This window comes from Pogona vitticeps, chromosome 1 (genome assembly GCF_051106095.1).
Source record: "Pogona vitticeps strain Pit_001003342236 chromosome 1, PviZW2.1, whole genome shotgun sequence".
Lineage (NCBI taxonomy): Eukaryota > Metazoa > Chordata > Lepidosauria > Squamata > Agamidae > Pogona > Pogona vitticeps.
The window spans coordinates 289,522,104-289,545,032 of record NC_135783.1 but is presented as its reverse complement, the minus strand read 5'-3'; the positions used below and the strand labels follow the sequence as shown (position 1 = coordinate 289,545,032).

The following is a 22,929-nucleotide window of genomic DNA, read 5'->3' as shown; positions in this document are numbered from 1 at the left end:
GGTATGTAAAGGTTGCATCAGCCTGTACACAGATCTTTCAGATATACCAGTGTGGCAGTTTATGGAATACATGTAGCCCATATGCCATTTGTGCTTTGGCTTCTCCCCAAATGCATGCTGCTGGAATTCACAGTTTGGAATAACAACAACAACAAAAAAATATTTTTAATGTTTGCCATTTGGGAACAAGTGCTGTGGCAATGGACAAACCTTATTAAAGGGGATAAAAAAATCCCTGCCTTTGAACAAAAGTCTTTTAGTAAAATGTTTCCCAAATTCATGTGGCATGAATTAGTGCTCAATTGGTGGCATGGCAGGGGCCCCATGACAGGTCCCTTGGTATAAAACTGGCCCCAAGATCCTCCAGAGTTGCCTATTGCTTAAATGTGCCAAGTGTGACAAACAGATAATGCTCAGAACTTGGATGCAGTTAGTTACTGGAGTGCAGTTCCTAGAATCTCCATGTTGACTGTAAGATACTTCTTGTTCTAGTCCAAAAAAATAACATTCCTAAGCACTAGTAACTCTTATCAGGAAGCCATTGTTGGTTGTAACAGGCTCCCTTTTCAAATACCAGACCCAGGCTTGACCTCAGTAATCAATGAAGTAGCTGTTAGTGAGAGGGTTTCTGTGCCAGCCTCTTCAGGATTGTTTGAAAGCAGAACACTGAGAAGACATGTTCTCTGCCACTGAGGCAGTCACATAGAGTGTAAAAGAAAAGGTACCAAAGAAAAGGTTGGAGTAGTTTTCATAGATGCTCGGGTATAAATATAAAAATATCCAACACAAATATGCAGGTTTTATCATTAAGCTGTTTGTGGAACTCAGTTGCAGGGCTGGCAGATTTAATATGGATGTAGCAACAGTGATGAATTCAGAGTCTTGAGAAAACACTCTTTTTAATGCTTAACTCCCTTGGCTTTTTGCAGGCAGAAAGCAATTTGGGATCCTTGTACCTTTGCCTTTTAGATTTTTTTATTGGTGTGGCTTTTACATTTTTAAAAAATTCCTTTTATGTCCATTGTGGCATTCTTACTGCAGCATCATGTTTGAGCCAGTTTTAACTGTGATTTTCTTTCTTTCTTTCTTTTTTGGTTTGATCTTTCTTTCTTTCTTTCTTTCTTTCTTTCTTTCTTTCTTTCTTTCTTTCTTTCTTTCTTTCTTTCTTTCTTTCTTTCTTTCTTTCTTTCTTTCTTTCTTTCTTTCTTTCTTTCTCTGCAATATGAGTTCCTTTATCCCCTCTTTTTTCTCCCACATCTAAAAACCTACTAAAAAGTGAGAGTAGTAACTTCTGCGTTCTGTTTTATTTACCATCTCCTACATAAAAAGTCCAGGATAGCTTATAACAAGCACCTAAAAACTGCAGCACTAGTACATCTGAAAGCTAGTAATATTAAAGTACAACAGTGCTGCAGTATAAAATTCCAGCAGTAGAAAATGAAAATGTACACTAATAGATAAAAAGGCTTGGGCAAGAAGTATTTATTTGGAAAAGCAAAATGATAGTCTACAGCACAAGAAACCTTCAAAACAGGCATCTTGAACAAATAATTTTTTTTCTGAAACATTTAACGAATTAGATTACAAAATGTTCAAGTATGAGATATACAGTATAATAAAGTTACAATGAAATGAAAGGGAAAGCAAAACATGATGTCTAGATTTAGTAGATGTTCTAGATCAGTGGTTCTCAAATGTTGGTTCTTCAGATATTTTAAATTTCAGCTTCCGAAAGCTGCAGCATCGCCCGTGGTCAGGATGTTGATAATTCTGAGAGCGAAAGTCGAGAACATTTGAAGAACCAACACTTGAGAACCACTGGCCTGATTGATGTGATTAACTTGATTACAAGATAGCTATGGCCAGGAGGAGTGATATTTTTTAAAGCTAGAAATCAAGCCAGTGCAGTGTGAGTTCTAGTCTTCAAGTCAAAGTCCTCTGGTGACATTCTGTAACTCCAAATTTCTCCATGGTAGTTGCACAGCATAATCCTTCATCCAAGTTCACCTGTACCATTGGGAATCAGTGATATGATGGTCTTTCCTCATGTGTAATAAATGTCAGATTCTTGCTCTGACACACAACAGCTTGATTAGCTTAACGCTAGGAAGGCAGATGCATAGCCCAAAAAAGAAGCAGGCAAAGAGATTGTGTTTGGCTACACTGGACCATGGAACAAGCTGGAAGCTCAGGGAGTTGATGAAGTTGAAGTGAATGGGGAAATGTATTCGCGAAGGCTTTCACAGCCGGGATCTAATTGTGGATTTTTCGGGCTCTTTGGCCGTGTTCTGAAGGTTGTTCTTCCTAACGTTTCGCCCGTCTCTGTGGCCAGCATCTTCAGAGGACAGCAGAATGCTGTCCTCTGAAGATGCCGGCCACAGAGACGGGCGAAACGTTAGGAAGAACAACCTTCAGAATACGGCCAAAGGGCCCGAAAAACCCACAACAACCATGAATGGGGATATGCTTAGGATAGGAGGAGAGATATCAGGAAAACTGTGAAAAGGTCCAGGGTGATAGTGGACAGTCTGTAACTCTCCAGATGATGTTGAAGTTGGGTGTCTATCACCTTTAGCCAGCATAACATATGGTGAGAAATGGCTGGAGTTTTAGCCTCATTGGAGGAAATACATGATTTAAGGTAAAAAGTAAAGGTAAAGGTTCCCCTTGACATTTTCAGTCCAGTCGTGACCAACTCAAGGGGGTGGTGCTCATCCCGTTTTCAAGTCATAGAGCCAGCGCTTGTCTGAAGACAGTTTCCATTGTCACGTGGCCAACGTGACTAGGGAATGGCATTTTACCTTCCCACTGAGGTGGTACCTATTTAACTACTCGCATTTGCATGCTTTTGAACTGCTAGGTTGGCGAGGAGCTGGGACAAAGTGATGGGAGCTCACTCAGTCGCGTAGATTCGATCTTACGACTGCTGATCTTCTGACCCTGCAGCACAGGCTTCTGTGGTTCAGCCTGCAGCACCACCTTGATTTAAGGTAACTAATAAGTAAACGGCTGGAATTCTATCTGAGTTCTTATTCAGGCATAAGAGGAATTGCAGAAGTCACAACAGTGAATTTCCACTATTTAACAAGTTGTTCCTTGCGTTCCTAATTATGTGCCAGTTGTGTGCCTTGGCAAACAAGCAGAAGTGCAAACAACAACTCATTGATTAATGGTGATTTGCTGCTATGATTTATGTAATTACACCCATGCCAATGTAAATCACCAGTAGGATTTTGCTTCGTAATTAACTGTTCCAGCTTCAAGTGAACTGTACATGTCTTCAGGTATAGCTGTTCAGCGTTGCAAGTGGCAATCTTTGCTGCAGGGCAGAGAAGAAAAACTAAAAAAAGAAGAAATTCAGCCTGAAATCCTGTTCGCAGAGCTATGCCGCTTAAGGCTGATGGTGTTGTCAGCTATGGTGATTTTTTTTTCTTTCTTTCTTGTGAACTGGTTGTTGGAGGCCATGGAATGGATGGGGGAGGGAATTTTTAATTTCTGAAAATATTTTTTGGCTGTAAAATCATCCCAAGGACAGCAGTTTTCAGAAATTAAAGACTCCATCTCCATATCCCATGGCCTTCAATGGCTTTACCATAATGAAAGTGATTCCTTTTTGAATCTTTTTATTTCTGAAAAAAAATGCTGTGGTTGATTACATGATTATGAAAGGCCATCAGCTTCACACAACATAAATGGTAGGGCAGGGTTTCAGCCTCAACATATCTTTGTTTTTTGAAAGTTGCTTATAATTGTGATAAATTAAAATCATAACCAAAATTATAATAAAAAGAACAAATCAACTATATAACAAAACAGTAAACAGTGAACAATGAACAATTTCCTGGGAGACAATTCTCTCAGTGAAGGTCATTACTTCTAGCTAGAGGATATTAATTCTCACCCACTGATTAAGTGTGGTCTCCACATGTGGCAGTGTTCCTTACTGGTAGGTCATTACCATCATTTGAGTTATTAATACATTCAATTAAGTGAAACCAAACCAACATGACCATGCCTGCCTCTTTCTTTCCACTCCAATGGATCATTTGCATGTAGGGACAAGGAGAACTATTGTAATAAATAATTACAAATAAATCGTAAAGTTCCCTACCAAAAAACAAACAAACAAACAAACAAAAACAAGAAATATCTCCAAGTGCAAGCCCCCACTGTTTTTCCTTGACAGGGGCTGGACTCTATAATTCATAGGGTCCATTCTAACTCTAGTTCTAAGATGATGATGATGATGATGATTAGATCCAAAAAAATCAAAGAAAATTTTAGCAATGCTGATGGATTGGGGATGCTGTTGAAATATTAACAACAAACTATATTATCAGATCAGGATACCATAAAGCTTATATATATAACTGCAGAACTGGAAGGGACCCTAGGGATCATTGAGTCCAGACCCCATCAAGGAGGCACAATGGGGAATCAAACTCCCAAACTCTGGCTGTGCAACCACATACCTAAACCACTGAGTTATTGGTGATTAGTGAAACCCAACAGGCATTCTACTGCATATCTTTGAATGTAAGGTACACCTAAGTCCTTCCGCCTTAGTGGATTCCCATGCCTTGTAGATACGCAGTCAGCCTTAGAAAAGATTAAGTGGCCCTCGAAATTATGATGGATTCTTCCTGTTGGGAAATCTTCCAACTTGATTAATAAGATAAGAGATCTTTCAGTTTTTCCACCTTCCCCAAGAATGTTCCATTTTGCTTGCAATTTATGTTTAGAACATTCTTAAGGGCCTTTGAGGGTGGAGATGAGATAATTGGTTCCCGCAACAAAGTATGTGCATCGACACAAGTAGAACAAACAAACATGCCCTACAGCATACATTTGTCCCATAGAATAAACTACTTCTACCTTGTTCACTCAGTGGTAAAACTGAGAAGGAAATACTGGTCTGGAGGGAAAGTACCTATTTTTATATACTTTATTTAGAGACCTTAACATGAACTTAATGACAACTGTTAAACCCATTCATTAATTCAAAGCCTGCTAGTGATTTTGGCAGCTCTGCTTAGAACAGTTCATTTTTTGAGTGATGGCTCCCCCCCAGCATGGTAACTGCCAGGCTCTGCCTATATGCCACTCCTGTGCTGCCCTTTAAGAAGTGATCTGTCCTTGTGATTGGAATAGAAACCTTGTGACTTCAAATGTGTCTTAGGATGTCATTCTTCCTAATATGAGGGATTGCACAAAGGAGGGTGTCTCCTCTTGAATAGCAGTTGGAAGGTATGAAGCTGTTCTTCCCAGAGTTTTTCTCCATTTAATTTACAGTTGGTAAAAAGGGGTGTCAAGATCTGACTGGGAACATTGGTTCGCTGTCTCTAGAGACTTGTCTGCAAAAGTGCTGAACTAGCAAGGCGGTGCCAGCCTGTGTTTTCATACATGTGCATTTGTGCTAAAACGAATATCTGGAATTGGTATAGCCAGTCTATTTGTTAGTGCTTTTAGGCTTACATTTGAGCAAAGAATATTGCCTTCTATGGCTTAACTGAGGTATGGCACTTCTTGTGTTGAATAATAACAATACAATATGAAGCCATTGGTTGTATTTAGGACAACTTTTGCTCTCTTGATTTACTACTTAAGAACCTTTTCCTGAGTGTTCAAAGTGCTTTATCTTTGCCTTGATATAACTTTACAACCCAGGAAGGTAAACAAGACATGTTCTCTCCGTAGAACAGGAAATGGGCAGAGCAAATACAGGTAGTGGCTTGATGAGAGCCACCCAGTGAAGTCCATATTTTAACCAAGATGTGAACCAGTTCTACAGTGTGATGTGCAGGACACATATGGGATCCAACTGTGGTGCCAGAATCCTCTAATTCCATTTTTTAAAAAGCAAAATAAAAAAATAGTTTTCCTGGAAAACTTTCCTTGTGGCTTCAAGAAGGTTTAGGAAGCAATACTGCCATGTTTTGGAGGACCACCAGCACTGCTGGGTGTTCCCCCTGCTTTTAATTCTTTTTAACATTTTGACCATTAGAGGGTGAAGGGGGCATTTTCCATAAGAAAAAAAAGGTTAAGAGGAAAAATACTTTAGCGGTGAAGATGTGGAAGCAGCTGAAACCCTCAGGGCTCAGGGTTTGTCTATGTGTCTTCTCCACACAACCCAAATTCCGGATGTTGCCCACTGCTACTGTAGGCATTAGAGTATGTCACCTTTTCTTTGCCTGTCTCTTCTTGACTCTGTTTTTTGCTTCTATCATAAAAGCTGGTGTATGTGCCTCTGTGTGTTTTTTTTAAAAATATGTGCTTACCAGCTGGATTTGCACATGCATGTGTTTTTTTGGGGGGGGTAGAGGAGGGTGTCTTTGTTTTTGGGCCAGTCCTCACGCAGTTGCACAAATAAGCACTATAATAAGTCAAGCAGAAGTTGGTGCTGTTTTTACTTAAAAGGGGCTGTTAAATGTTCATTTGTCCCAAGAGCTCTTAAAAGCTACTTAGAGAGTAACTGTTTATATTTTTGTTTTTGTTCATGTGTGGTGCTGTCCTGTATACAAATATTTTGAGTCAACAGAAAGACACAAATGCCTCCAGCAGTGGAATGGTGCATCTATATATCATCATCTACTGTGGTTTGGACTGTTATTAGTGACCCCTCTCTGCAGGGAGTATGGATCTATTAGAATGGTTCCCTCCCCCCTCGAAGGCTACTGGATCCAATTAGTTTCCAGGATGCCCTAAGAGGATTTCCGCCAGATCTGGTTGACGCTCCTGTCGAAGCCCAGATCACCAGTTTGTATTTGAAGGTGACCCAAGGAGTTGACATGATTGCTCCCACATGCCCAGTTCTTCTGCAGAGGCTGACTCTCTCCATGGCACATAGACGAGCTATGTGTGATGAAGCAAGCACGGAGATATCTAGAGAGCAAATGGAAGAAGTCCCCCTTGGAATGTAATGTAAAGTAATTTATCTGCAGTCAACAGCCTGTCCAGAAATTATTTTAATGCTGGAAATGCTGCAAAAAGAACTTATATAACAACAAGCTGATTATGGAGGCACTAAACCAGCAAGCGGAACTCTTTCAGCTTATCCACAACCTCACTAATGTTGGACAGCCACAAGCAAGCACTTCAGCCGGACACAACTAATTACCATCGACTTGCAGTTCCCTTTACGTCAACAACCAAGAGCATCTGACGGGACTTTGACTTCTTTTCTGGCACAGCAGATTGGATTGAAATACCCAGTGCACTGTCTGGTCCTGTTCCTGTTTATTTGATCAATTTCAAATGGTTGCGCCTGATGCTGTTGACAAGCCACTGGCACACTGTAAAGCCAGGACCTCTCTGGTAGGTCCCTCCCCTTCATGACTATGTGAAATCTGCCAAGTCTGGAATGATAGAATAGGCCACTCATGGCATCAGTCCCTCATTCAGGAAGGATTTACTCCTTCCTTTTTGGAAGACACTATTATACGGTCTGTTCTCAAGAAGACCAGCTTAGCAGTAATTGTTAATATTTCATTTATGGTCAAATAGATTGAGAAGGTGGTGGCTGATAAGTGAGAAGTATTCTTGAATGACACCAATTGTCTAGAGGCATTTCAATCAGGTTTAGGCTGCAGCACAGAACCTAAACAGCTTGAGCTGTCCTGCATGATGACTTTGTATGGGAGACTGATGGGAGGAATGTAACAAAGGGTACAGAGTCAGAGGATTGTGGGTCTGGCACTAAGCTGGTTCCAGTTCTTCCTCGATGGTAGTTCCTGGATGGTCCCACTTGGGGATGTTGTGTCAACCCTTTGGATTCTCTGTTATGGGGTTCCACAGGTGTCAGTCATTTCTCCAGTACTGTTTAATATCTATACATACCCTGCTTCCCCGAAAATAAGGCCTAATCTGAAAATAAGCCCTAGTGTGATTTTTCAGGATGCTTGTAATATAAGCCCTACCCCCCAAATAAGCCCCGCCCTCCACCATTGTGCTTTAACCAGAAGAAGATGATATGGCAGTATGAATAAATGTAGATTGATGTACTGTACATGGACAAAAAAATAAAACATGTCCTGAAAATAAGCTCTAAAGTGTCTTTTGGAGCAAAAATGAATAAAAGACCCTGTCCTATTTTCGGGAAAACATGGTAGGAAGGGATTTAGCAACCCACAACACTTTGTGTTTTATTTCTTTTCTTTTTTTTGTCATCACCATGTGATTGTTTCACTGTTATTGCTATATTTATATCTTGTTTACGGGCCCTGCGATAGGTGAGGTGGGGGGGAATGTACACCACCTGGAGTAGTACTCTTCACTAATGAGGTGGCACAGAGATCCAACAGATAAATAAGTAATAAATAGGTGTGCTGGAGAAGAGTTAAGGCAGATTATCATCACACCCAGAACATTCACCAGTTTTGTCGGATTGCTAAAAAGGGATTGGCCTAGCTATTACTTGGATGGAAGATCACCAAAGAGTACCTGATCACCAAAGATAAAAAGATGGAAGATCACCAAAGATTTTTTTAAAAAAGTCATCCTGAAACTACAGAAATCTGTAACTGAAATGTATTCTTTGATTTAAATAAATATTTGTTTTTCATGTTTTGGTCCTGCGCGGTTGCCAAAGCTAAGAGAAAAAAAGATTATATTAATAGTTAGAGATGGGCATGAACTGAATCATGAACAAGACAAAACTGCAAACTGGCTGGCTTTGTGATTTGGTTTAGAGGTCCCGTTTTGTCAAAATGGAATGAAATGCCAATCTTTTTTTCCGTTTGGCGCTTTGTTTTGCTTTGGCAAAACAGGATGTGTCCCCCCCCCCCGTTGCCTCCCTATCTTGTGTTGAAGCCACTGCCGCCATCCTGAAGGGTAGCAGGCCCAGTTCCTTGCATGGGAGAGTTATGGTAGTTCATGGTTCATGAGTAGCCACGAGCCACAAAGCACCAGTTTTCTAGTTTATGCCCATGTTTACATACATGTTTGCATCCATAGAGGCCTAAGGAATATTGGACAGGCCTGGTAAGGCTGTTGCTGGGCTTGGGAGAGCTCCTTTCTTCTGCTACAATCCCAAGAATCCTGCAATCATGACAGCCTGCACTACAAACATCCAGGAGGCCTCAGCACCATTGCCAAAATGTAAGAAAGCCCAGATGAGAAAAATAACTAAAAGGAGAAATGCTCTGTCCCTCTCAGGCTCTAAAGCTGCTGCAGGCATTGCTCCTTCATCTCAGCAGGCCAGTGATGTAACAATAAAAGTTGCAGCGCTGGCATGCATCGTGACTAGTGATGGGGATGAAGCGTCAAAATGGTGCTTCCTCATGGTCTGTGTTTGACAACCCATGAACCATGAATTCCCCCCCCCCGTGGCCAGACGAACCACGAATCAATTTGTTGGTTCGTTGGGTCATTTAAAAAAAAAGACATGGGGCTATATAAAAAACAGACCAAAAATGTCCCAGTCCCCATAGCCTCCCTATGCTGTGCGGCATAGGAAGAGGGGAGAGGGATCAAAGCGATCCCCCCGGCTCCACTTAGCCCAACTGAAGCTGTCCACGAGCCCCACTGCCTTTGCAAGGGCAGGGAAACTAGGGGATAACTTTGATCCCTTTCCACGTCCTCCTATGCCACCGCTGGGGCATAGAAAGCCTGACCGAAGCCATCCCCCAGCCCCACTGCCTTTGCAAAGGCAGTGGAGGTGGGGGATCACTTTGATCCCTTTCCCCCTCTTCCTTTGCCCCAAATGAAGCTGTCCCCCAGCCCCGGAAGTGTGTTTCCCTTCTGGCAGGCTTTAGCAAGCTGACGTAAGGGAAAATCTCTCGTATTCATCGGGGTCTCTGGAGTACAAGAATATGAAGCAATGAATATATGATCAATCATTCATTGAATATCCCAGTTCATTTTTATATCCGTTCCCATGTCTAATTATGACAGTTCTCCTAGCTCATCCCCACCCTCAGAAAGAACTCAAAACTGCAGCAGCTTTAACAATTGTAACAGTTTTTCTCTTCAATAGAAGCAGATATTTTGTACAGCTAATGGGTCTTAATTGGGTCATTGATGTCCTGTTTTTTAAGCTGCAAACACCAAGAGGCAGCTTCTCACCCTTGCAGCAAATAAATTTTATGCCAGGAGTCAAAGTCCCATCCACCCTACCCTGCATACATTTTGGTTTAAGGTCATGAAGCTGATTATGGCTGACTTCCCCCTCCTCATATGAACCAATGTAGCTAATTGCAATTTTGGAGCATTTTACTTTTTATTTTTAAGCAAATTTATTAGTAAAGATACCATGTGTCATATGAAAAAATAGTGAATGTAGCTTTAGAACATGAGAACATTTTCCCTAGTTGTTTTGATACTCTGTGGAGGGTTCCTGTAACGAGGTACTTAAATGATCCCTCCCCCTCCCCCCCACAACTTGTATTCTGTAAAAACACATAAAACTATTGTAAAAGGGACCATTGGTAGACCTAGTATTAGCAGAATTGCTGCTCAGTGGAATGACAAACATTTTCTAAGCTTCTCTCAACTACCTTTGGGGTGAAAAGGAACACAGTGGCTCCTATTTTCCCGCCAATTTATTGGCTAAATCACTTTCTAGGTCTTGACGTCTCCGTTTTCTGTGCTGCATCTAATTTTCAAAAAGCCTGAGGGAAGTCAGCTTTGTGTTCAGCCATGCAAAAATAAAAACTCAGTTAGGAAACCTAAAAGGCAGTAAAGCACAGAGTTGTTTTAGAGAACATGGAAACTTTGCTTTTCCTTTAGCACTGGGCCCAGCAACTTGGCGCTGTCCAAATATTTGGGACTTTAGTGCTCTTTACCCCGATTTTTGGCCATGTCTGTCACAATTGCTGGGAACCAGGGCTCAATCTGTGCTTTGAATACACTTAATGCAGGAGCTGGACTGACTATCTGTGAAGATTCTCATCATCCAGGTGAGGTTATCTGGAAGTTGAGTCGTGGCAAGTGAACTTCTTTCTTATTAGGTTGAAATGTTTCACTACTCATCCAAGTAACTTCTTCAGTCTGAGCCGTTTCCTCTCCTGTGCTGGACCATTCTCCTGTTTAGTGGCTGTTTGGTTTTTCCAATGTAGAGCTCTGAACACTCCTCTTTGCATTGGACCACACATACTATATTGCTCCTGTTATGTTTTGGTGTCCAGTCTTTTGTACATCTAATAAGCCTATTCAGACCAGGGGAAGGTGAAACCAACGTGGAAGAGGATATATGTATCAGGGGTCTCCTACCAACTCAGACTGAAGAAGCTACTTGGATGAGTAGCAAAACATGTCATCCTAATAAGAAAGAAGTCCACTTGCCATGACTCAACCTCCAGATAGTTGGCCTGAGTGTTTACCCTACAATAGTTGGCTTATGGTGTGTTTGTGTTATTTTGGGACATTGATCAGTGGCTCAGAGAGTTGAAATTCATCCCTAACTTGTTCTCATTTCTGCCTTTCCAAAAAGATATTTTCACCCTCTGTTGGTGAATGGAGCCACAATTAACTGGGTTCTTCCAAGAAAATCAATGCAAAATAATGTAAAGGGAAAAAATAAGGTGCACAGCCATGTTGTCTGAAATGAGATGAGAGGTCTGATTTGAATTTTGGTGCCCTCTTGTCATGGGAAGAGTCAGAGACCAGTCGCATTCCTCACCCCTGCAATTGGTTACTGGAGCTGAAAGCACCATCCACATCCATTTAGGGTCGCATCAAAAGTGTATATAAAGCTGTAATTGCCATTGGCTGGACTAATGGGAGTTGCAGGTCGACAGTAGGTTGCCCATCTCTGCTTTTAACGAAGTGTCTTGAAGAGAGAAATAATACAAATATTTGCCATTATTTCTCTTTCATGAATCTTACATGTGGAAAAAAGCTCTTTTCCTTAACCCCACAACATGCATTATGCTCTTTCCCTGCCACCTCTGATTTTTTGTATGTGCACCCCTTCTAGCTGTGCTTTTATACTTCTTTCTTCCTGATTCATTCAATATTTTCTTTAGGTCTTGGCTACATGGGTACTCTGGCATGACTAAATAATCCTTTTTTCTCTCTCTCTTTAAAGCTGCAGCTACATTTGACAAGTACTTCAGGATTTCCTCCTCGTTTAGCACAGGTGAATTTGTAGTATTGTTCAGTGATCACTTGACACAAGGGTCAACATCTTTTCATCTGATTCTGAGATGCTTTTTTTCCCTACTGCTGGGCTTCCCACTTTTCTAAAGCAGGAAAAATTCTAACATTGTTTCATTCTACAAAGACTATGTAGTGTTTTTTTTTTTTAACAAACTACCAGCTTTTGTCCTAGATCGCCTTATCACTGTTGGAGGTTTTTTTTTTTTTTTTTTTTTTTTTGCAACCTCACATACTGCCTCTATTTGGTGTGGTTGGGAGGGACCTTCCTGGATTGGGGTGATAATCAATCTATCCAGCTATAAACAATTGTTCCTTCCCTGCCTCTGATTTCAAAGAGAGCTCAGCCTCTCTGCTGAGCGTCTTCCCCCCCCCCCCCACCCGGTTGTCTGTTCCAACTCAGCTGTCCATTCTAGTGGCACCCTAACAGAGCTGGAGAAAGACATGTTAGTGTAATGGCTTCTTGATACATAAGCCTCCAATTTCTGGGAACTGGAGAGAAAGAAGGACCTAGGCTCATAGCGAAGCTCTCTTGCTCACTGTAATGAAAAAGATAAAAGAACAAAATTTTAAAGTTTTACTGGAGCATCTGTAAGGAGGTTTTTACTGCAGCATTTCGATGGATTTCCACTGCAGTTGAAGCTATCTTTGGGACCTGAAGAAGCTGTAGATGCTGATAATATTGGTCTATAGGGACAGGGAGTGATTAGAATGCTAGAATTCAGGGTAGATTTGATTTAAATTACAATTTAAATCATGATGTAAATAAAAATGGGATTTTTTAAAAAAATGGAAGTCATTTTTAAAATTTAAATTGTGATTTAAATCAATTAGTTTTGTTAAAAATATCCTGGTAGAATTTCTGCCATTCTTCTGGCTAAAGCACACTCAACAGTATGATGTAGTGGTTACAGTAATCAAGAGGTATAGTCATGCTTCTGGGTGAATTCTGGGAGTTGTAATCCAAAACAAAAACTCTGTGCACCTCTAGTTCAGATTCTCACTTAGCCATGAAATTATTTGGGGGATCATGGACTCACCAAGAGGTGGGATACCACTGTCCCTCCAGAGGTTCTTGGACTGTGGTTCACACAATTCATTGCCAAGTTGGCTAGGACTGCTAGTTTTTGGATTGCTGCATTTACCTGTCTATAAGCCAATCAATCTATTTCTCAGATTAGTATATCTCACAAGGGTGGCAATGAAGATGTTCTCTCTCTCTCATATTATCTGTCTGTGTGTGCGCACACACATATATATGATGAGATGGGTTCCTTACAGGAGGCGATGGCTAGAAATGTTGGTTCTGACTACAGGAAAACCATTGAATCAGTGGAATTTATGTTAGTATTGACTTAGTACTGATTGAATGGGCCTGTTCTCATCAGGCTTAATAACTGGAATTAGGTCCTTATCTATATAAATGTTCAGCTGATCCAGGCCGAGATCTTGTTGAAAAAAGAAGCACAGGCAACACTAATTGTACCACTTATCTCTCCCCTCTCCCACTAGGGTGCTTGTTTCTCAACTGGTTAGATGGCAGACAAACCAGTAAAGGAGGGAGGCTCCTTGTGCCATTCTTATTGCCCACAATCCTGCCTCCCAGTAAAATTCTGGTCTCAGCACTGAGTCCTTCTTGCTGATATCTTCAAGTCAAGGATGGTACTCAATGTAATCAAAATTTTTCTCCTACTTCAAAATGGAAGTCATGATGAGCATCTCCATGGCAGGATGTAAGCTGCCCTTTTGCTCTAGGGGACACGAAGAGGAAGTCCTTACTTTCCAAGAAGAATTGCCCCAGACACACTTTGAAAAAATGGAATGGTGGCAGTCACTTGAGCTTTGCTGTTGCTGCCGCCTTCTCTTGAAAGTTTCCAGGTCATGCTGGAGTCCTGAAGCTTTCCTAGTAGTACTTTGGGGCCAAAAATTCCCATATGCTCATCCTTAAATTGCAGAGGAACGAAAGTACTGTACTCTGCAGCTAAAAATAAAATAAGAGAAGGGATTGTTGCTTCCTTTTTTGATAAGTCAATAAATAAATACATAATCATTCATTTTGTGCTTGAAAAACCACTGCTGGTGGTTTATTGTGCTGCTTTGTGCTGCATTAAACCAATAATTTGTGTGTGTGTGTGTATTCTTTCTGAAGTGGCTTTTTCCTCCTTTTGCTGGACCCTTTCAAGAAATGAATTTTGCTAATATATCTAACCTCTAACCTGTCTCATTCCAGCTTCTTCCCAAGCCTGCAACGACCCTGTGACTCACCATGGCAGCCAAGCAGCCTCCCCCTCTGATGAAGAAACACAGCCAGACAGACCTTGTGAGCCGTCTGAAGACTCGGAAGATCCTAGGGGTTGGGGGTGAGGACGATGATGGCGAAGTTCATAGGTCAAAGGTAAATAAGCACTTCATGTTATCTGGGGGTGGCGGTGGATGGGATGGGCAAAGGTTCAGTATTAAGGGATAGGGTTGAGATTGCATTTTTTTTACTGCCCAACATAGAAAATGAAAGATCTTTATAGCAATGCATATACAGTGGTGCCTCGCACAGCGAGGTTAATCCGTCCCGGATTAACCCTCGCTGTGTGAAACATTGCTGAGCGGGACGGGAAAGCCCATTGGAATGCATTAAACATCGTTTAATGCGTTCCAAATCGGCTGAAAACTCACCGTTCAGCGATGCTTCTGGGGTCTGGCAGCCATTTTCGCGCCCTCCCCTTGCTGAACGAGGGCACGAAAATGGCTGCGATCAGCTGTTCCGCGGCTTCAAAATGGCCGCCGGAACAGCCGAAAGGGCCGGGCGCAGCGTTTTCGCGCCCTTGGTAAGCAAGGGGAGAGCGCGAAAACGCTGCGCGCAGCCATTTCAGCTGTTCCAGCAGCGTTTTCGCGCCCTCCCCTTGCTTACCAAGGGCGCGAAAACGCTGCACCCGGCCCTTTCGGCTGTTCTGGTGGCCATTTTGAAGCCGCGGAACAGCTGATCGGCGGGTCGCAAAGCGAAGGTCGGTAAGCGAACCGCTTACTGACCTTCACTCTGCGATTTTCACCCATTGGGGCCATCATTGTGCGATTGCAGTAGCGATCGCAAAAGCGTCCTCGTAGAACGAATTCATCGCTCTACGAGGTGCTCGTTGTGCGAGGCACCACTGTACCAGAAATGATAATAGGATGGGCAAGATATTGTTAGGTTCCATTGCAGCTCAAGGTCAGATTACTTCTTGACAAGCGTTCTGCAGAAGATGTTGCACTATCCAAGATGTGGTATGCATAAGGAATCTGATGAGGCAACTTGCAGTCATACAAGATGGGCCATATTGGTAACATCTACTGCATGTGGACCATTTTTTCCCCATAAAGCAGTGAAAATATCTGACAAGAAAGCTGTGGAAATATTACTTTTTGAACCAGAGTTGCCACCTATCTCCCATGCCAGCTGGGGGATTCTGGGAGTTACAGTCCAAAGAAGTAACTTCTCTACCCTCTGAGTAAACAAACCTTTAATTACTGTACTACTAGGTAGAAGACTGTTGCTTTCCTTCCCACGTGCAATGTCCAGTTAATTACTGGTTAAGAGTGCGTGGAAAATGTGAAGATGGTCATCCAATGTGGAGATAATCAGCACCTTATACTCTTCCGTGTTGTCCTACTCTTTTAGGATTCTTAGGGCCTTTGTGAAGCAGATTCCATACATATAAACAGTGCAATCTTGAGAGGAAAAAAACTATTCATTCTACCGTGAATCATCATCACTTGCCATCCGGCCAATTCTGACTTATGGCTATCCTTTTCAGCGTGTTCCAGGCAGACAACACTCAGAAGTGCTTTATCTATCATTCCCTTCTTCTGGGGGCAGCCTGGGTCTCTGCAGCTTGCCCAAAGCCACACAGGCTGTCTCTACTCACAGGAGGCACACTGGGGAATTGTACTCCCAACCTCTGGCTCCACAGCCAGGTACCTAGGCCACTGAGCTATCCAGCCAATTCTACTATGAGCTTATGTAAACTTGCATCTGGTAAATTTGCTTGCTTTTGTTTTGTAATGATGAGTCTGAAGATAATATGGCTTTCTTTTCATGCTCTCAAAGAACATAAGAGCATAAGAAGAGGCCTGCTAGATCAGGCCAGTTTCCTGTATCTCATAGTGGCCCCACCAGTTGCATCTGGGAGCACATGAGATAACTAGATACTGATCCCTTGATATCACTCCCCTGCAGCTGGCATTTTGAAGTGCCTTCCTTTTAAGCCTGGAGAGTATGGCTTATAACCTGTGATAGACTTTTCCTCCAGGAATCTGTCCAGTCCCCTTTTAAAGGAACCTAGGCCAGATGTCATCACCATATCCTGTGGCAAGGGGTTCCACAGACTAGCAATACACTGAGTCAAGAAATCTTTTCTTTAGTCTGTTCTCACTCCCAACACTCAATTTGAGTGGATGTCTCCTGGTTCTGATATTGTATGAGAGGGAAAAGACTTTCCCTCTATCTGCTTTATCCATGCCCTGCATAATTGTATACGAGTATGTCTCAATCATGTCCCCCCTCAGGTGCCTTTTCTCTAGACTAAAAGGCCCCAAACGCTGTTGCCTTTCCTCATAAGGGAGGTGCCCCAGCCCAGTCATCATTTTAGTCACCCTCTTCTGCACCTTTTCCAGTTCCACAATGTCTTTTTTGAGGTGTGGTGACCAGAACTGTACGCAATACTCCAGGTGTGGCCTTACCACCATTTTGCACAATGGGATTACAATGTTGGCCATTTTATTTTCAATCCCCTTTTAATTGATACCTAGCATTGAATTGGCCTTCTTCACTGCCGGATGTACATATTTGCTTTAAAATGTGACCTGGCCCTTAGAGAAGGACTTGTGACCTTGTTAGTAAACTTACAACTCCCACTAGTCCCATCAGCATATTTAATGGTTTGAGTCCAACATCATCTGGCGGGCCCACCTGTGATCTAAAAAGAAGTGGTGGTTTCAGTCAGTTGCTCTCAGCCTGCAACCCCCAAGGAATTCGGGGTTTGGTGGAAAAAGGATTTGTCAGCCTGAGTTCAATCTTGCTTGTCGGTTTCCCAGAGACTAATGTAGATTAGAGAGTTATGTATAGAAGAGGTATGCAATTTTGTGGTTTTTGGACACCTCCCGGAATTTCTCCAGGCAGCTTTGGGAGTTGTTCTCCAAAATCACACATATCCACTCTTCTGTTGTATATTTTGTCTTAGCGCCTGTGCCAAAAAAACAAAAAAAGGAGTCTCTTCTCAAATTAAGGTTTGGTTCAGGAGCTTATTATGCTTATGAATCAAGCAAGGACTGCTGATTGTTAAGAAAGTGACTGGATGATTGCAAAGCAGGCGTGGTACTTAAGCCTAGAAAATACCAAAGCTACACAAGAGTATCAGGTGTGATGAGACGGTGGATCACTTTGGAAACTAAGCAGCAGAGGGAACATACAGTACAGAGCTGTAATTTATATCTTTTTCAGGATTTGGATCACTCTAAATTGTCATATTCTTTGTGAATTTGACCTGACATCTGGTCATTGGCACCAGCCCTTCCCCTTCAGGAATGTTAGGCTCTTGTGTATCTGAATTAATTGCAAGCATCTAGTAAGTGAGATGATAGATTCACAGCTGTGGGTGGAATTACTCTGTCTGTGGGGGTGGCTGGTTGAAGCTGCTGTTCTCACCTCATTAGAGCCATGTCTTTGGAGGTGTAGGAATACCCACAGTCCTCTGTCTTCTGCAAGGGTATCTCTCTCTCTCTCTCTCTCTCTCTCTCTCTCTCTCTCTCTCTGTGTGTGTGTGTGTGTGTGTGTGTGTGTGTGTGCGTACGTGCCATATATACCCCTCCTGTCCTGCATTCATGCTATTGTGTGCAATCAGAGTTCTCCCCCCACCCATCTGCAAAGCCCATCTTTTTATCTCTGAGCGTCTCCCTTGCTAGCGGTATTAATCTTGGAACAAAGCTGTGCTTCAAATACAAAGAATATCCAAAAGCTGCCTGACCAAAAAATACACCAGAATCAAGTCAGCAGCTGATACATTCCCTTGAGGTTTGGGGTCCCTTCTGTGTTGGGCCATAGAATTTTCTCTCCATTACTTAAACCAGTATAATTGCTTTACCTTGGTGGGAGGCAGGCAGCCAAGGCTCTTAAATCTCTTTGCCAAATTGGGTCTTGTTGGGGGGTGGAGGTGGGGAAAGAGTTCAAATGGCCAGTATAGATTTGTATTTTAGACCAAGTCCAAGATCATCAACACTGTGGTATTGCTGATTCCTGTATATGATATGGAAGCTGGAAAGTGAAGAAAGCTTGACAGGGGGAAAATCTATTCTTTTGAAATATGGTGTTGGAGGAGGACTTTACAGATACCCTGGACTGCCAGAAAGACAAACAAGTGGATGTTAGATCAAATTAAGTTGGAACTCTCTCTAGAAGCATAAAGGATGGAATGGAGGCTCTTATACTTTAGACACATCATAAGAAGACAAGACACAGTGAAGAAAGGTAGTACAGTGGGGTCTTGACTTAGGAACGGCTTGAGTTAAGAACATTTTGACTTGAGAACCACTCTCATAGGAAAATATTGACTTGACTTAAGTACTTAGATTTGAGTTAGGAACTGAAAAAAAAACCACGTGGGAGGCAGGGGAAGTGCAAAATTTGATCTTTCAGTTAACTGTTGGCCAGTGAAAAGGGTGCCTGTCTGCTTCCTCACTCCTCCCAGCGTTTAGAGAGTGGATTGGGAGACAGTCTTCGGACTGCCTGGTACTGTACTGCCTGGACTGTCTTTTCCCTGCCTTCCCTGAACCTTTCTTGACCTAAGAAAAAAAGAAACAAAATATCCCCCTCTAGTGGTCGAAGGCAGAATAGCAGATTCCCATTAGTTTCTATGGACTGAAAAGAGCAGATACGAATCAAATGGTTTTCAATGCATTCCTATGGGAAATGCAGATTTGACTTGAGAAATTTTTGACTTGAGAACCGCCTTCCAATATGGATTAAGTTCTCAAGTCAAGACCCCACTGTAATGCAGTTCTAATATGATGTTGATGATGATGATTAAAAAGTGGAAGGCAGCAGGAGATGAGAGAGAAGGAATATGAGATGGATTGACTCAGTGAAAAGCCATGATTCTGAGTATACAAGACGTGAGCAGGCCTGTTAATGATAGGACCTTTTGGAGGTCATTAATCCATAGGGTTGCTATAAACGGGAAACAACTTGGTGACAAACAACAGCAACAACGATATAGACCCTCTTTTCAGCTGCAGGCTCTGGGTACACTGTTTGCCAACTTAGCAGATGCAGCAGAGGCAAGAGGATGGATTTCTCTGCACAGGAAGGCTCATTGGCTGGTGGTGATCCAGTGGAAGGGATGGTGTGTTTACAGGGTTGTATTGGACCCTCACCACAGGTGTCTAAAGGTCTCCAGTTGTGGGTGCAGGAGGCATGAACACCAGTAACAATAATAACCTCCTGCTTCAGAAGAGCCTGTAATTCTGTAAGAAACCAGGACATTAAGCCTTGTTTGTCTTTTCTTTGCATACAAGAACAAGTGATGGCAACTCTTTTCTCCTCACCTTGCATGAGGACGGGATATTTTCTGGTTCTGTTCACTCAATGGTTTGATATGAATGGCATTAACTTGTGCATGTTGTCCCAAAACGGTGACAGCTACTGCTTTCTTTCATAGATTTTTGAACCTGTGAACTATATATAGGATGGGTCCTTCACACCTTTTTTTTGAACCATTGCCTCATTTTTGTGACTCTCTCTCTCTCTCTCTCTCTCTGTGTGTGTGTGTGTGCATGTGCGCATGTGCACTTTCCTTTGTTAAAGGAAAAAGACACTAATTTTGCTTAGACTAGTTCCGAGGCATTTTACATAAATTGCAAAAACCTTGTTTAAAAAGCCCACCTCTTCTCTCGCTTCTGCGTCAAAGGCGAGGAAACTCTTTTGGCTTGAAAACAATTTTTCTTAAGTGTCTTGTGCTGAAACAGCTTCGCTCAACAAGAACAAGGAATTTAGCAGATATTCTTTCCATCCTTGGAAAACCTGCCAGAAGTCAGTGTCTCCTTTTGGAGTTGTCTTGCCCTTAGCAGAAGCTGTGGGTCCAGACTGTGACTGGCCCCACATTCTCCCTGGCTAGTACTGTAAAGCAAAACCCACAGTCTCACAGCACTTCAAGACTGATGAATCTCTTGTTTTGTTTACATAGGCTGGAGCCAAGACTACTGTGGCAGTTTGCAAAGTTTTATTTCTTATGCAAATGGTCTAGTCCTGCTAGTGTGAAGGAGTTCCCTGGACCAGCACTTAATGTTCAGTGCTATCAGGTTTAATTAATATAAGCAGGGGTGAAAGTATTAGTAGTCAGATCAGTGGCGAGTGGCAAATTCCATCAGGACACACTGGTTGGAGGAAAAATCAAATAGCGTTTAGTGCCCTCTATGCTTGAGCGCAACGGTTGCAAGGGGCTTTGGTGAAACTAATGAGAATCAATGACAAGGTCGTCAGTTTGATGTACAGAGGAGATGCTGCAGATGGTGGGAGCGAAGGGATAAGGGTTTCCAATTCCACCTCTACCCTTTTACAGACTTCTGTGAGTGTATCATGAGTGTACAGCTGGGGAGTTGCTTGTGCTTCACATCAGTTTGTGCAAAACACTGTTGTGAGTCCGATGCACTGGCTGAAATCCATTTACAAGTCACAACTAGAGTAGGGCTATTGAATGAAAGGAACTTTTGGAGGAGTTGCCTCCCTACTGACTCAATGGGCCTGCTCTGGTTGCAACTTACTACTAGATTCCAGCTGCTGGATCAAAAACTCTATAACATCAAGTTTGTAATCTGCCAGTGAACCTTTTAATAAGAGATCCAATGATGTTGGAGACAAGAACGCCCTAGGACAGTGCTTCCCAACCTTGGGTCCCCAGATATATTTGGACTGAAACTCCTAGAAGCCTTCACCACTAGCTGTGCTGGCCAGGATTTCTAGGAGTTGTAGTTCAAGACTATCTGGGGACCAAAAGTTGGGAACTACTGGTATAGATTGAGATCAGGTAGCTGAGTAGATCTGAGATAGATCTGTGCTGAGTATTTGGATCACCTGTGCTCTTACTGTACTGTTGAACTATAGGGTCACTAACAAAAATTAGATCTGAGTTGTAACCTTTCTGCTATCATTAAATGAACTGAGTCGTTTAGGATCATGTATAAGGGACATAGAATGGGATTCTGCCCATTTTATAATGGCTTCACCATTAACATTATCATGGTCATAGCCCCAAACGTTGCTATCTCCAAAGAGAGTGTTTTGGTTTTCCATACTGTGGTTTCTTAAAGCAGAATGGTATACTAGGTGGTTTATAACTCGCCATTGCTATACATGCAGCCAGTTCATCTGTCAAGATTTCTATGTTGTCCTCTTCAGTAAAGTTTTTTGAATGGACTACAGGGGAACCTCGACGTACGCACAGCTTGACGTTTCAGGGTACGGACGTCTCCGGCTGCAAGATTTCCAATCGACTTGCGGCTGGAGAATCAACCTACAGACTGGAAGGGGGAGGCAGGGAAAGCGTCAAATTTGGGGACCACTTCCCTAGGAGGTGGAAGTATATTCTGCACATACATACCTGGGTGTCTGTTCATATCTTTTCCACTTTGAGGGCAATTTTAACCTGTCAAATGTCAAAAACGGGACTGTTATTTTTCTTATTTAAGGAAAAAAAACCCTCTTCCCCAGTGTACTTGTTCTACTTTTGATTTCAGCCTTATGTGGCTGGTTAAAATTTATTTATTTATTTATTTATTTATTTATTTATTTATTTATTTATTTATTTATTTATTTATTTATTTGTCCTAAAACTGTTCGGGCTTTGGAAGAAAGCATTAGAGAGAAAAGGAAGAGCGGAAAAAAAGGATCTTAACCTCTTAGAAGCTGCTGGTGTTGATTCATCATTGAATGACTGTAATTTTAATAGGACCCCAGAGGAGAACTTCTGAGGCCAATTTTGTGAAGTTGGCATATTTGCAGAAAATATGTAGAACACAACTCCCGTCAGAAGAAGCAATTAGCTCTTTTATATTTTCTTCTGGCAAACTCAGCTTTGGCTTACTCGGCCCCATCAGGTTTCTGCCCCTCTAATTTATTTATTTATTTATTTATTTATTTATTTATTTATTCATTCATTCATTCATTCATTCATTCATTCATTCATTCATTCATTCTGCCCGTCTAGACCAAGACAGTATAACAGTAAAAACCCTCTGTGTGTTGGTACACTTTTTGTGTGTGAAGTATGTGGAATCTCTGTTAATGTGGTTCTGCCTAAGATCTCCCAGGTCTAATCCAGTGCTGCTGACAACACCATCTAAGTCTCTAGTTTGCCTCTAGCTTTTACGCTACTTTGCTAGGTCAGCTGCTGCTCTGATTTCCTTCAGACATTGCTAAAGTAGAGCAATGGAGATTGTTGTGACAGCACAATTTTAATGTCCATTGCTTTGCATGAACCCTGCTTGTTATAAGTGGCTTTCCTTTAAAAAAAGGTGACCTTTCTGTCACTGAACCCAAACCGTTACTTAGCAACTTATTTATAACGGTTCCTCTTGAATGACTTTTGAAACTGGTATGTTTTGAACATGTTGTGAATTAAGGACAGGAGGTGGTAGGGATGTGGTGACCTTTTTTTAAAAAATGGTTGTATCAGTTAATTAAAACAAATTTAAAGATGTGAGTCAGTTCTTTTAGGAGAGGAAGGATTTGTGTAATTTCCTGCTTTATAGATGTAGAAGCAATCAAAATTTCAGGAAACAAATAATTTAATGCTCAGGTTTCTCTCTCTCTCT

At 42.0% G+C, this 22,929-nt stretch overlaps 1 protein-coding gene across 5 annotated transcripts in view; it reads left to right on the top strand.

Moving 5' to 3' along the window:
• Positions 1–22,929, top strand: part of TP53I11 (tumor protein p53 inducible protein 11) — a 76,750-nt gene that overhangs the window by 35,933 nt on the left and 17,888 nt on the right. For 3 of the 5 annotated variants that reach the window (XM_020798363.3, XM_078389472.1, XM_072985976.2), the window contains exon 2: positions 14,324–14,488. In XM_020798363.3, the coding sequence (XP_020654022.1) occupies positions 14,360–14,488 (129 nt within the window). In that variant the 5' untranslated portion in view covers positions 14,324–14,359. Of the gene's footprint in view, positions 1–2,970; positions 2,991–12,025; positions 12,077–14,323; positions 14,489–22,929 lie in introns of those variants that run through there. The other 2 variants (XM_020798373.3, XM_078389483.1) reach the window with 2 other exon arrangements.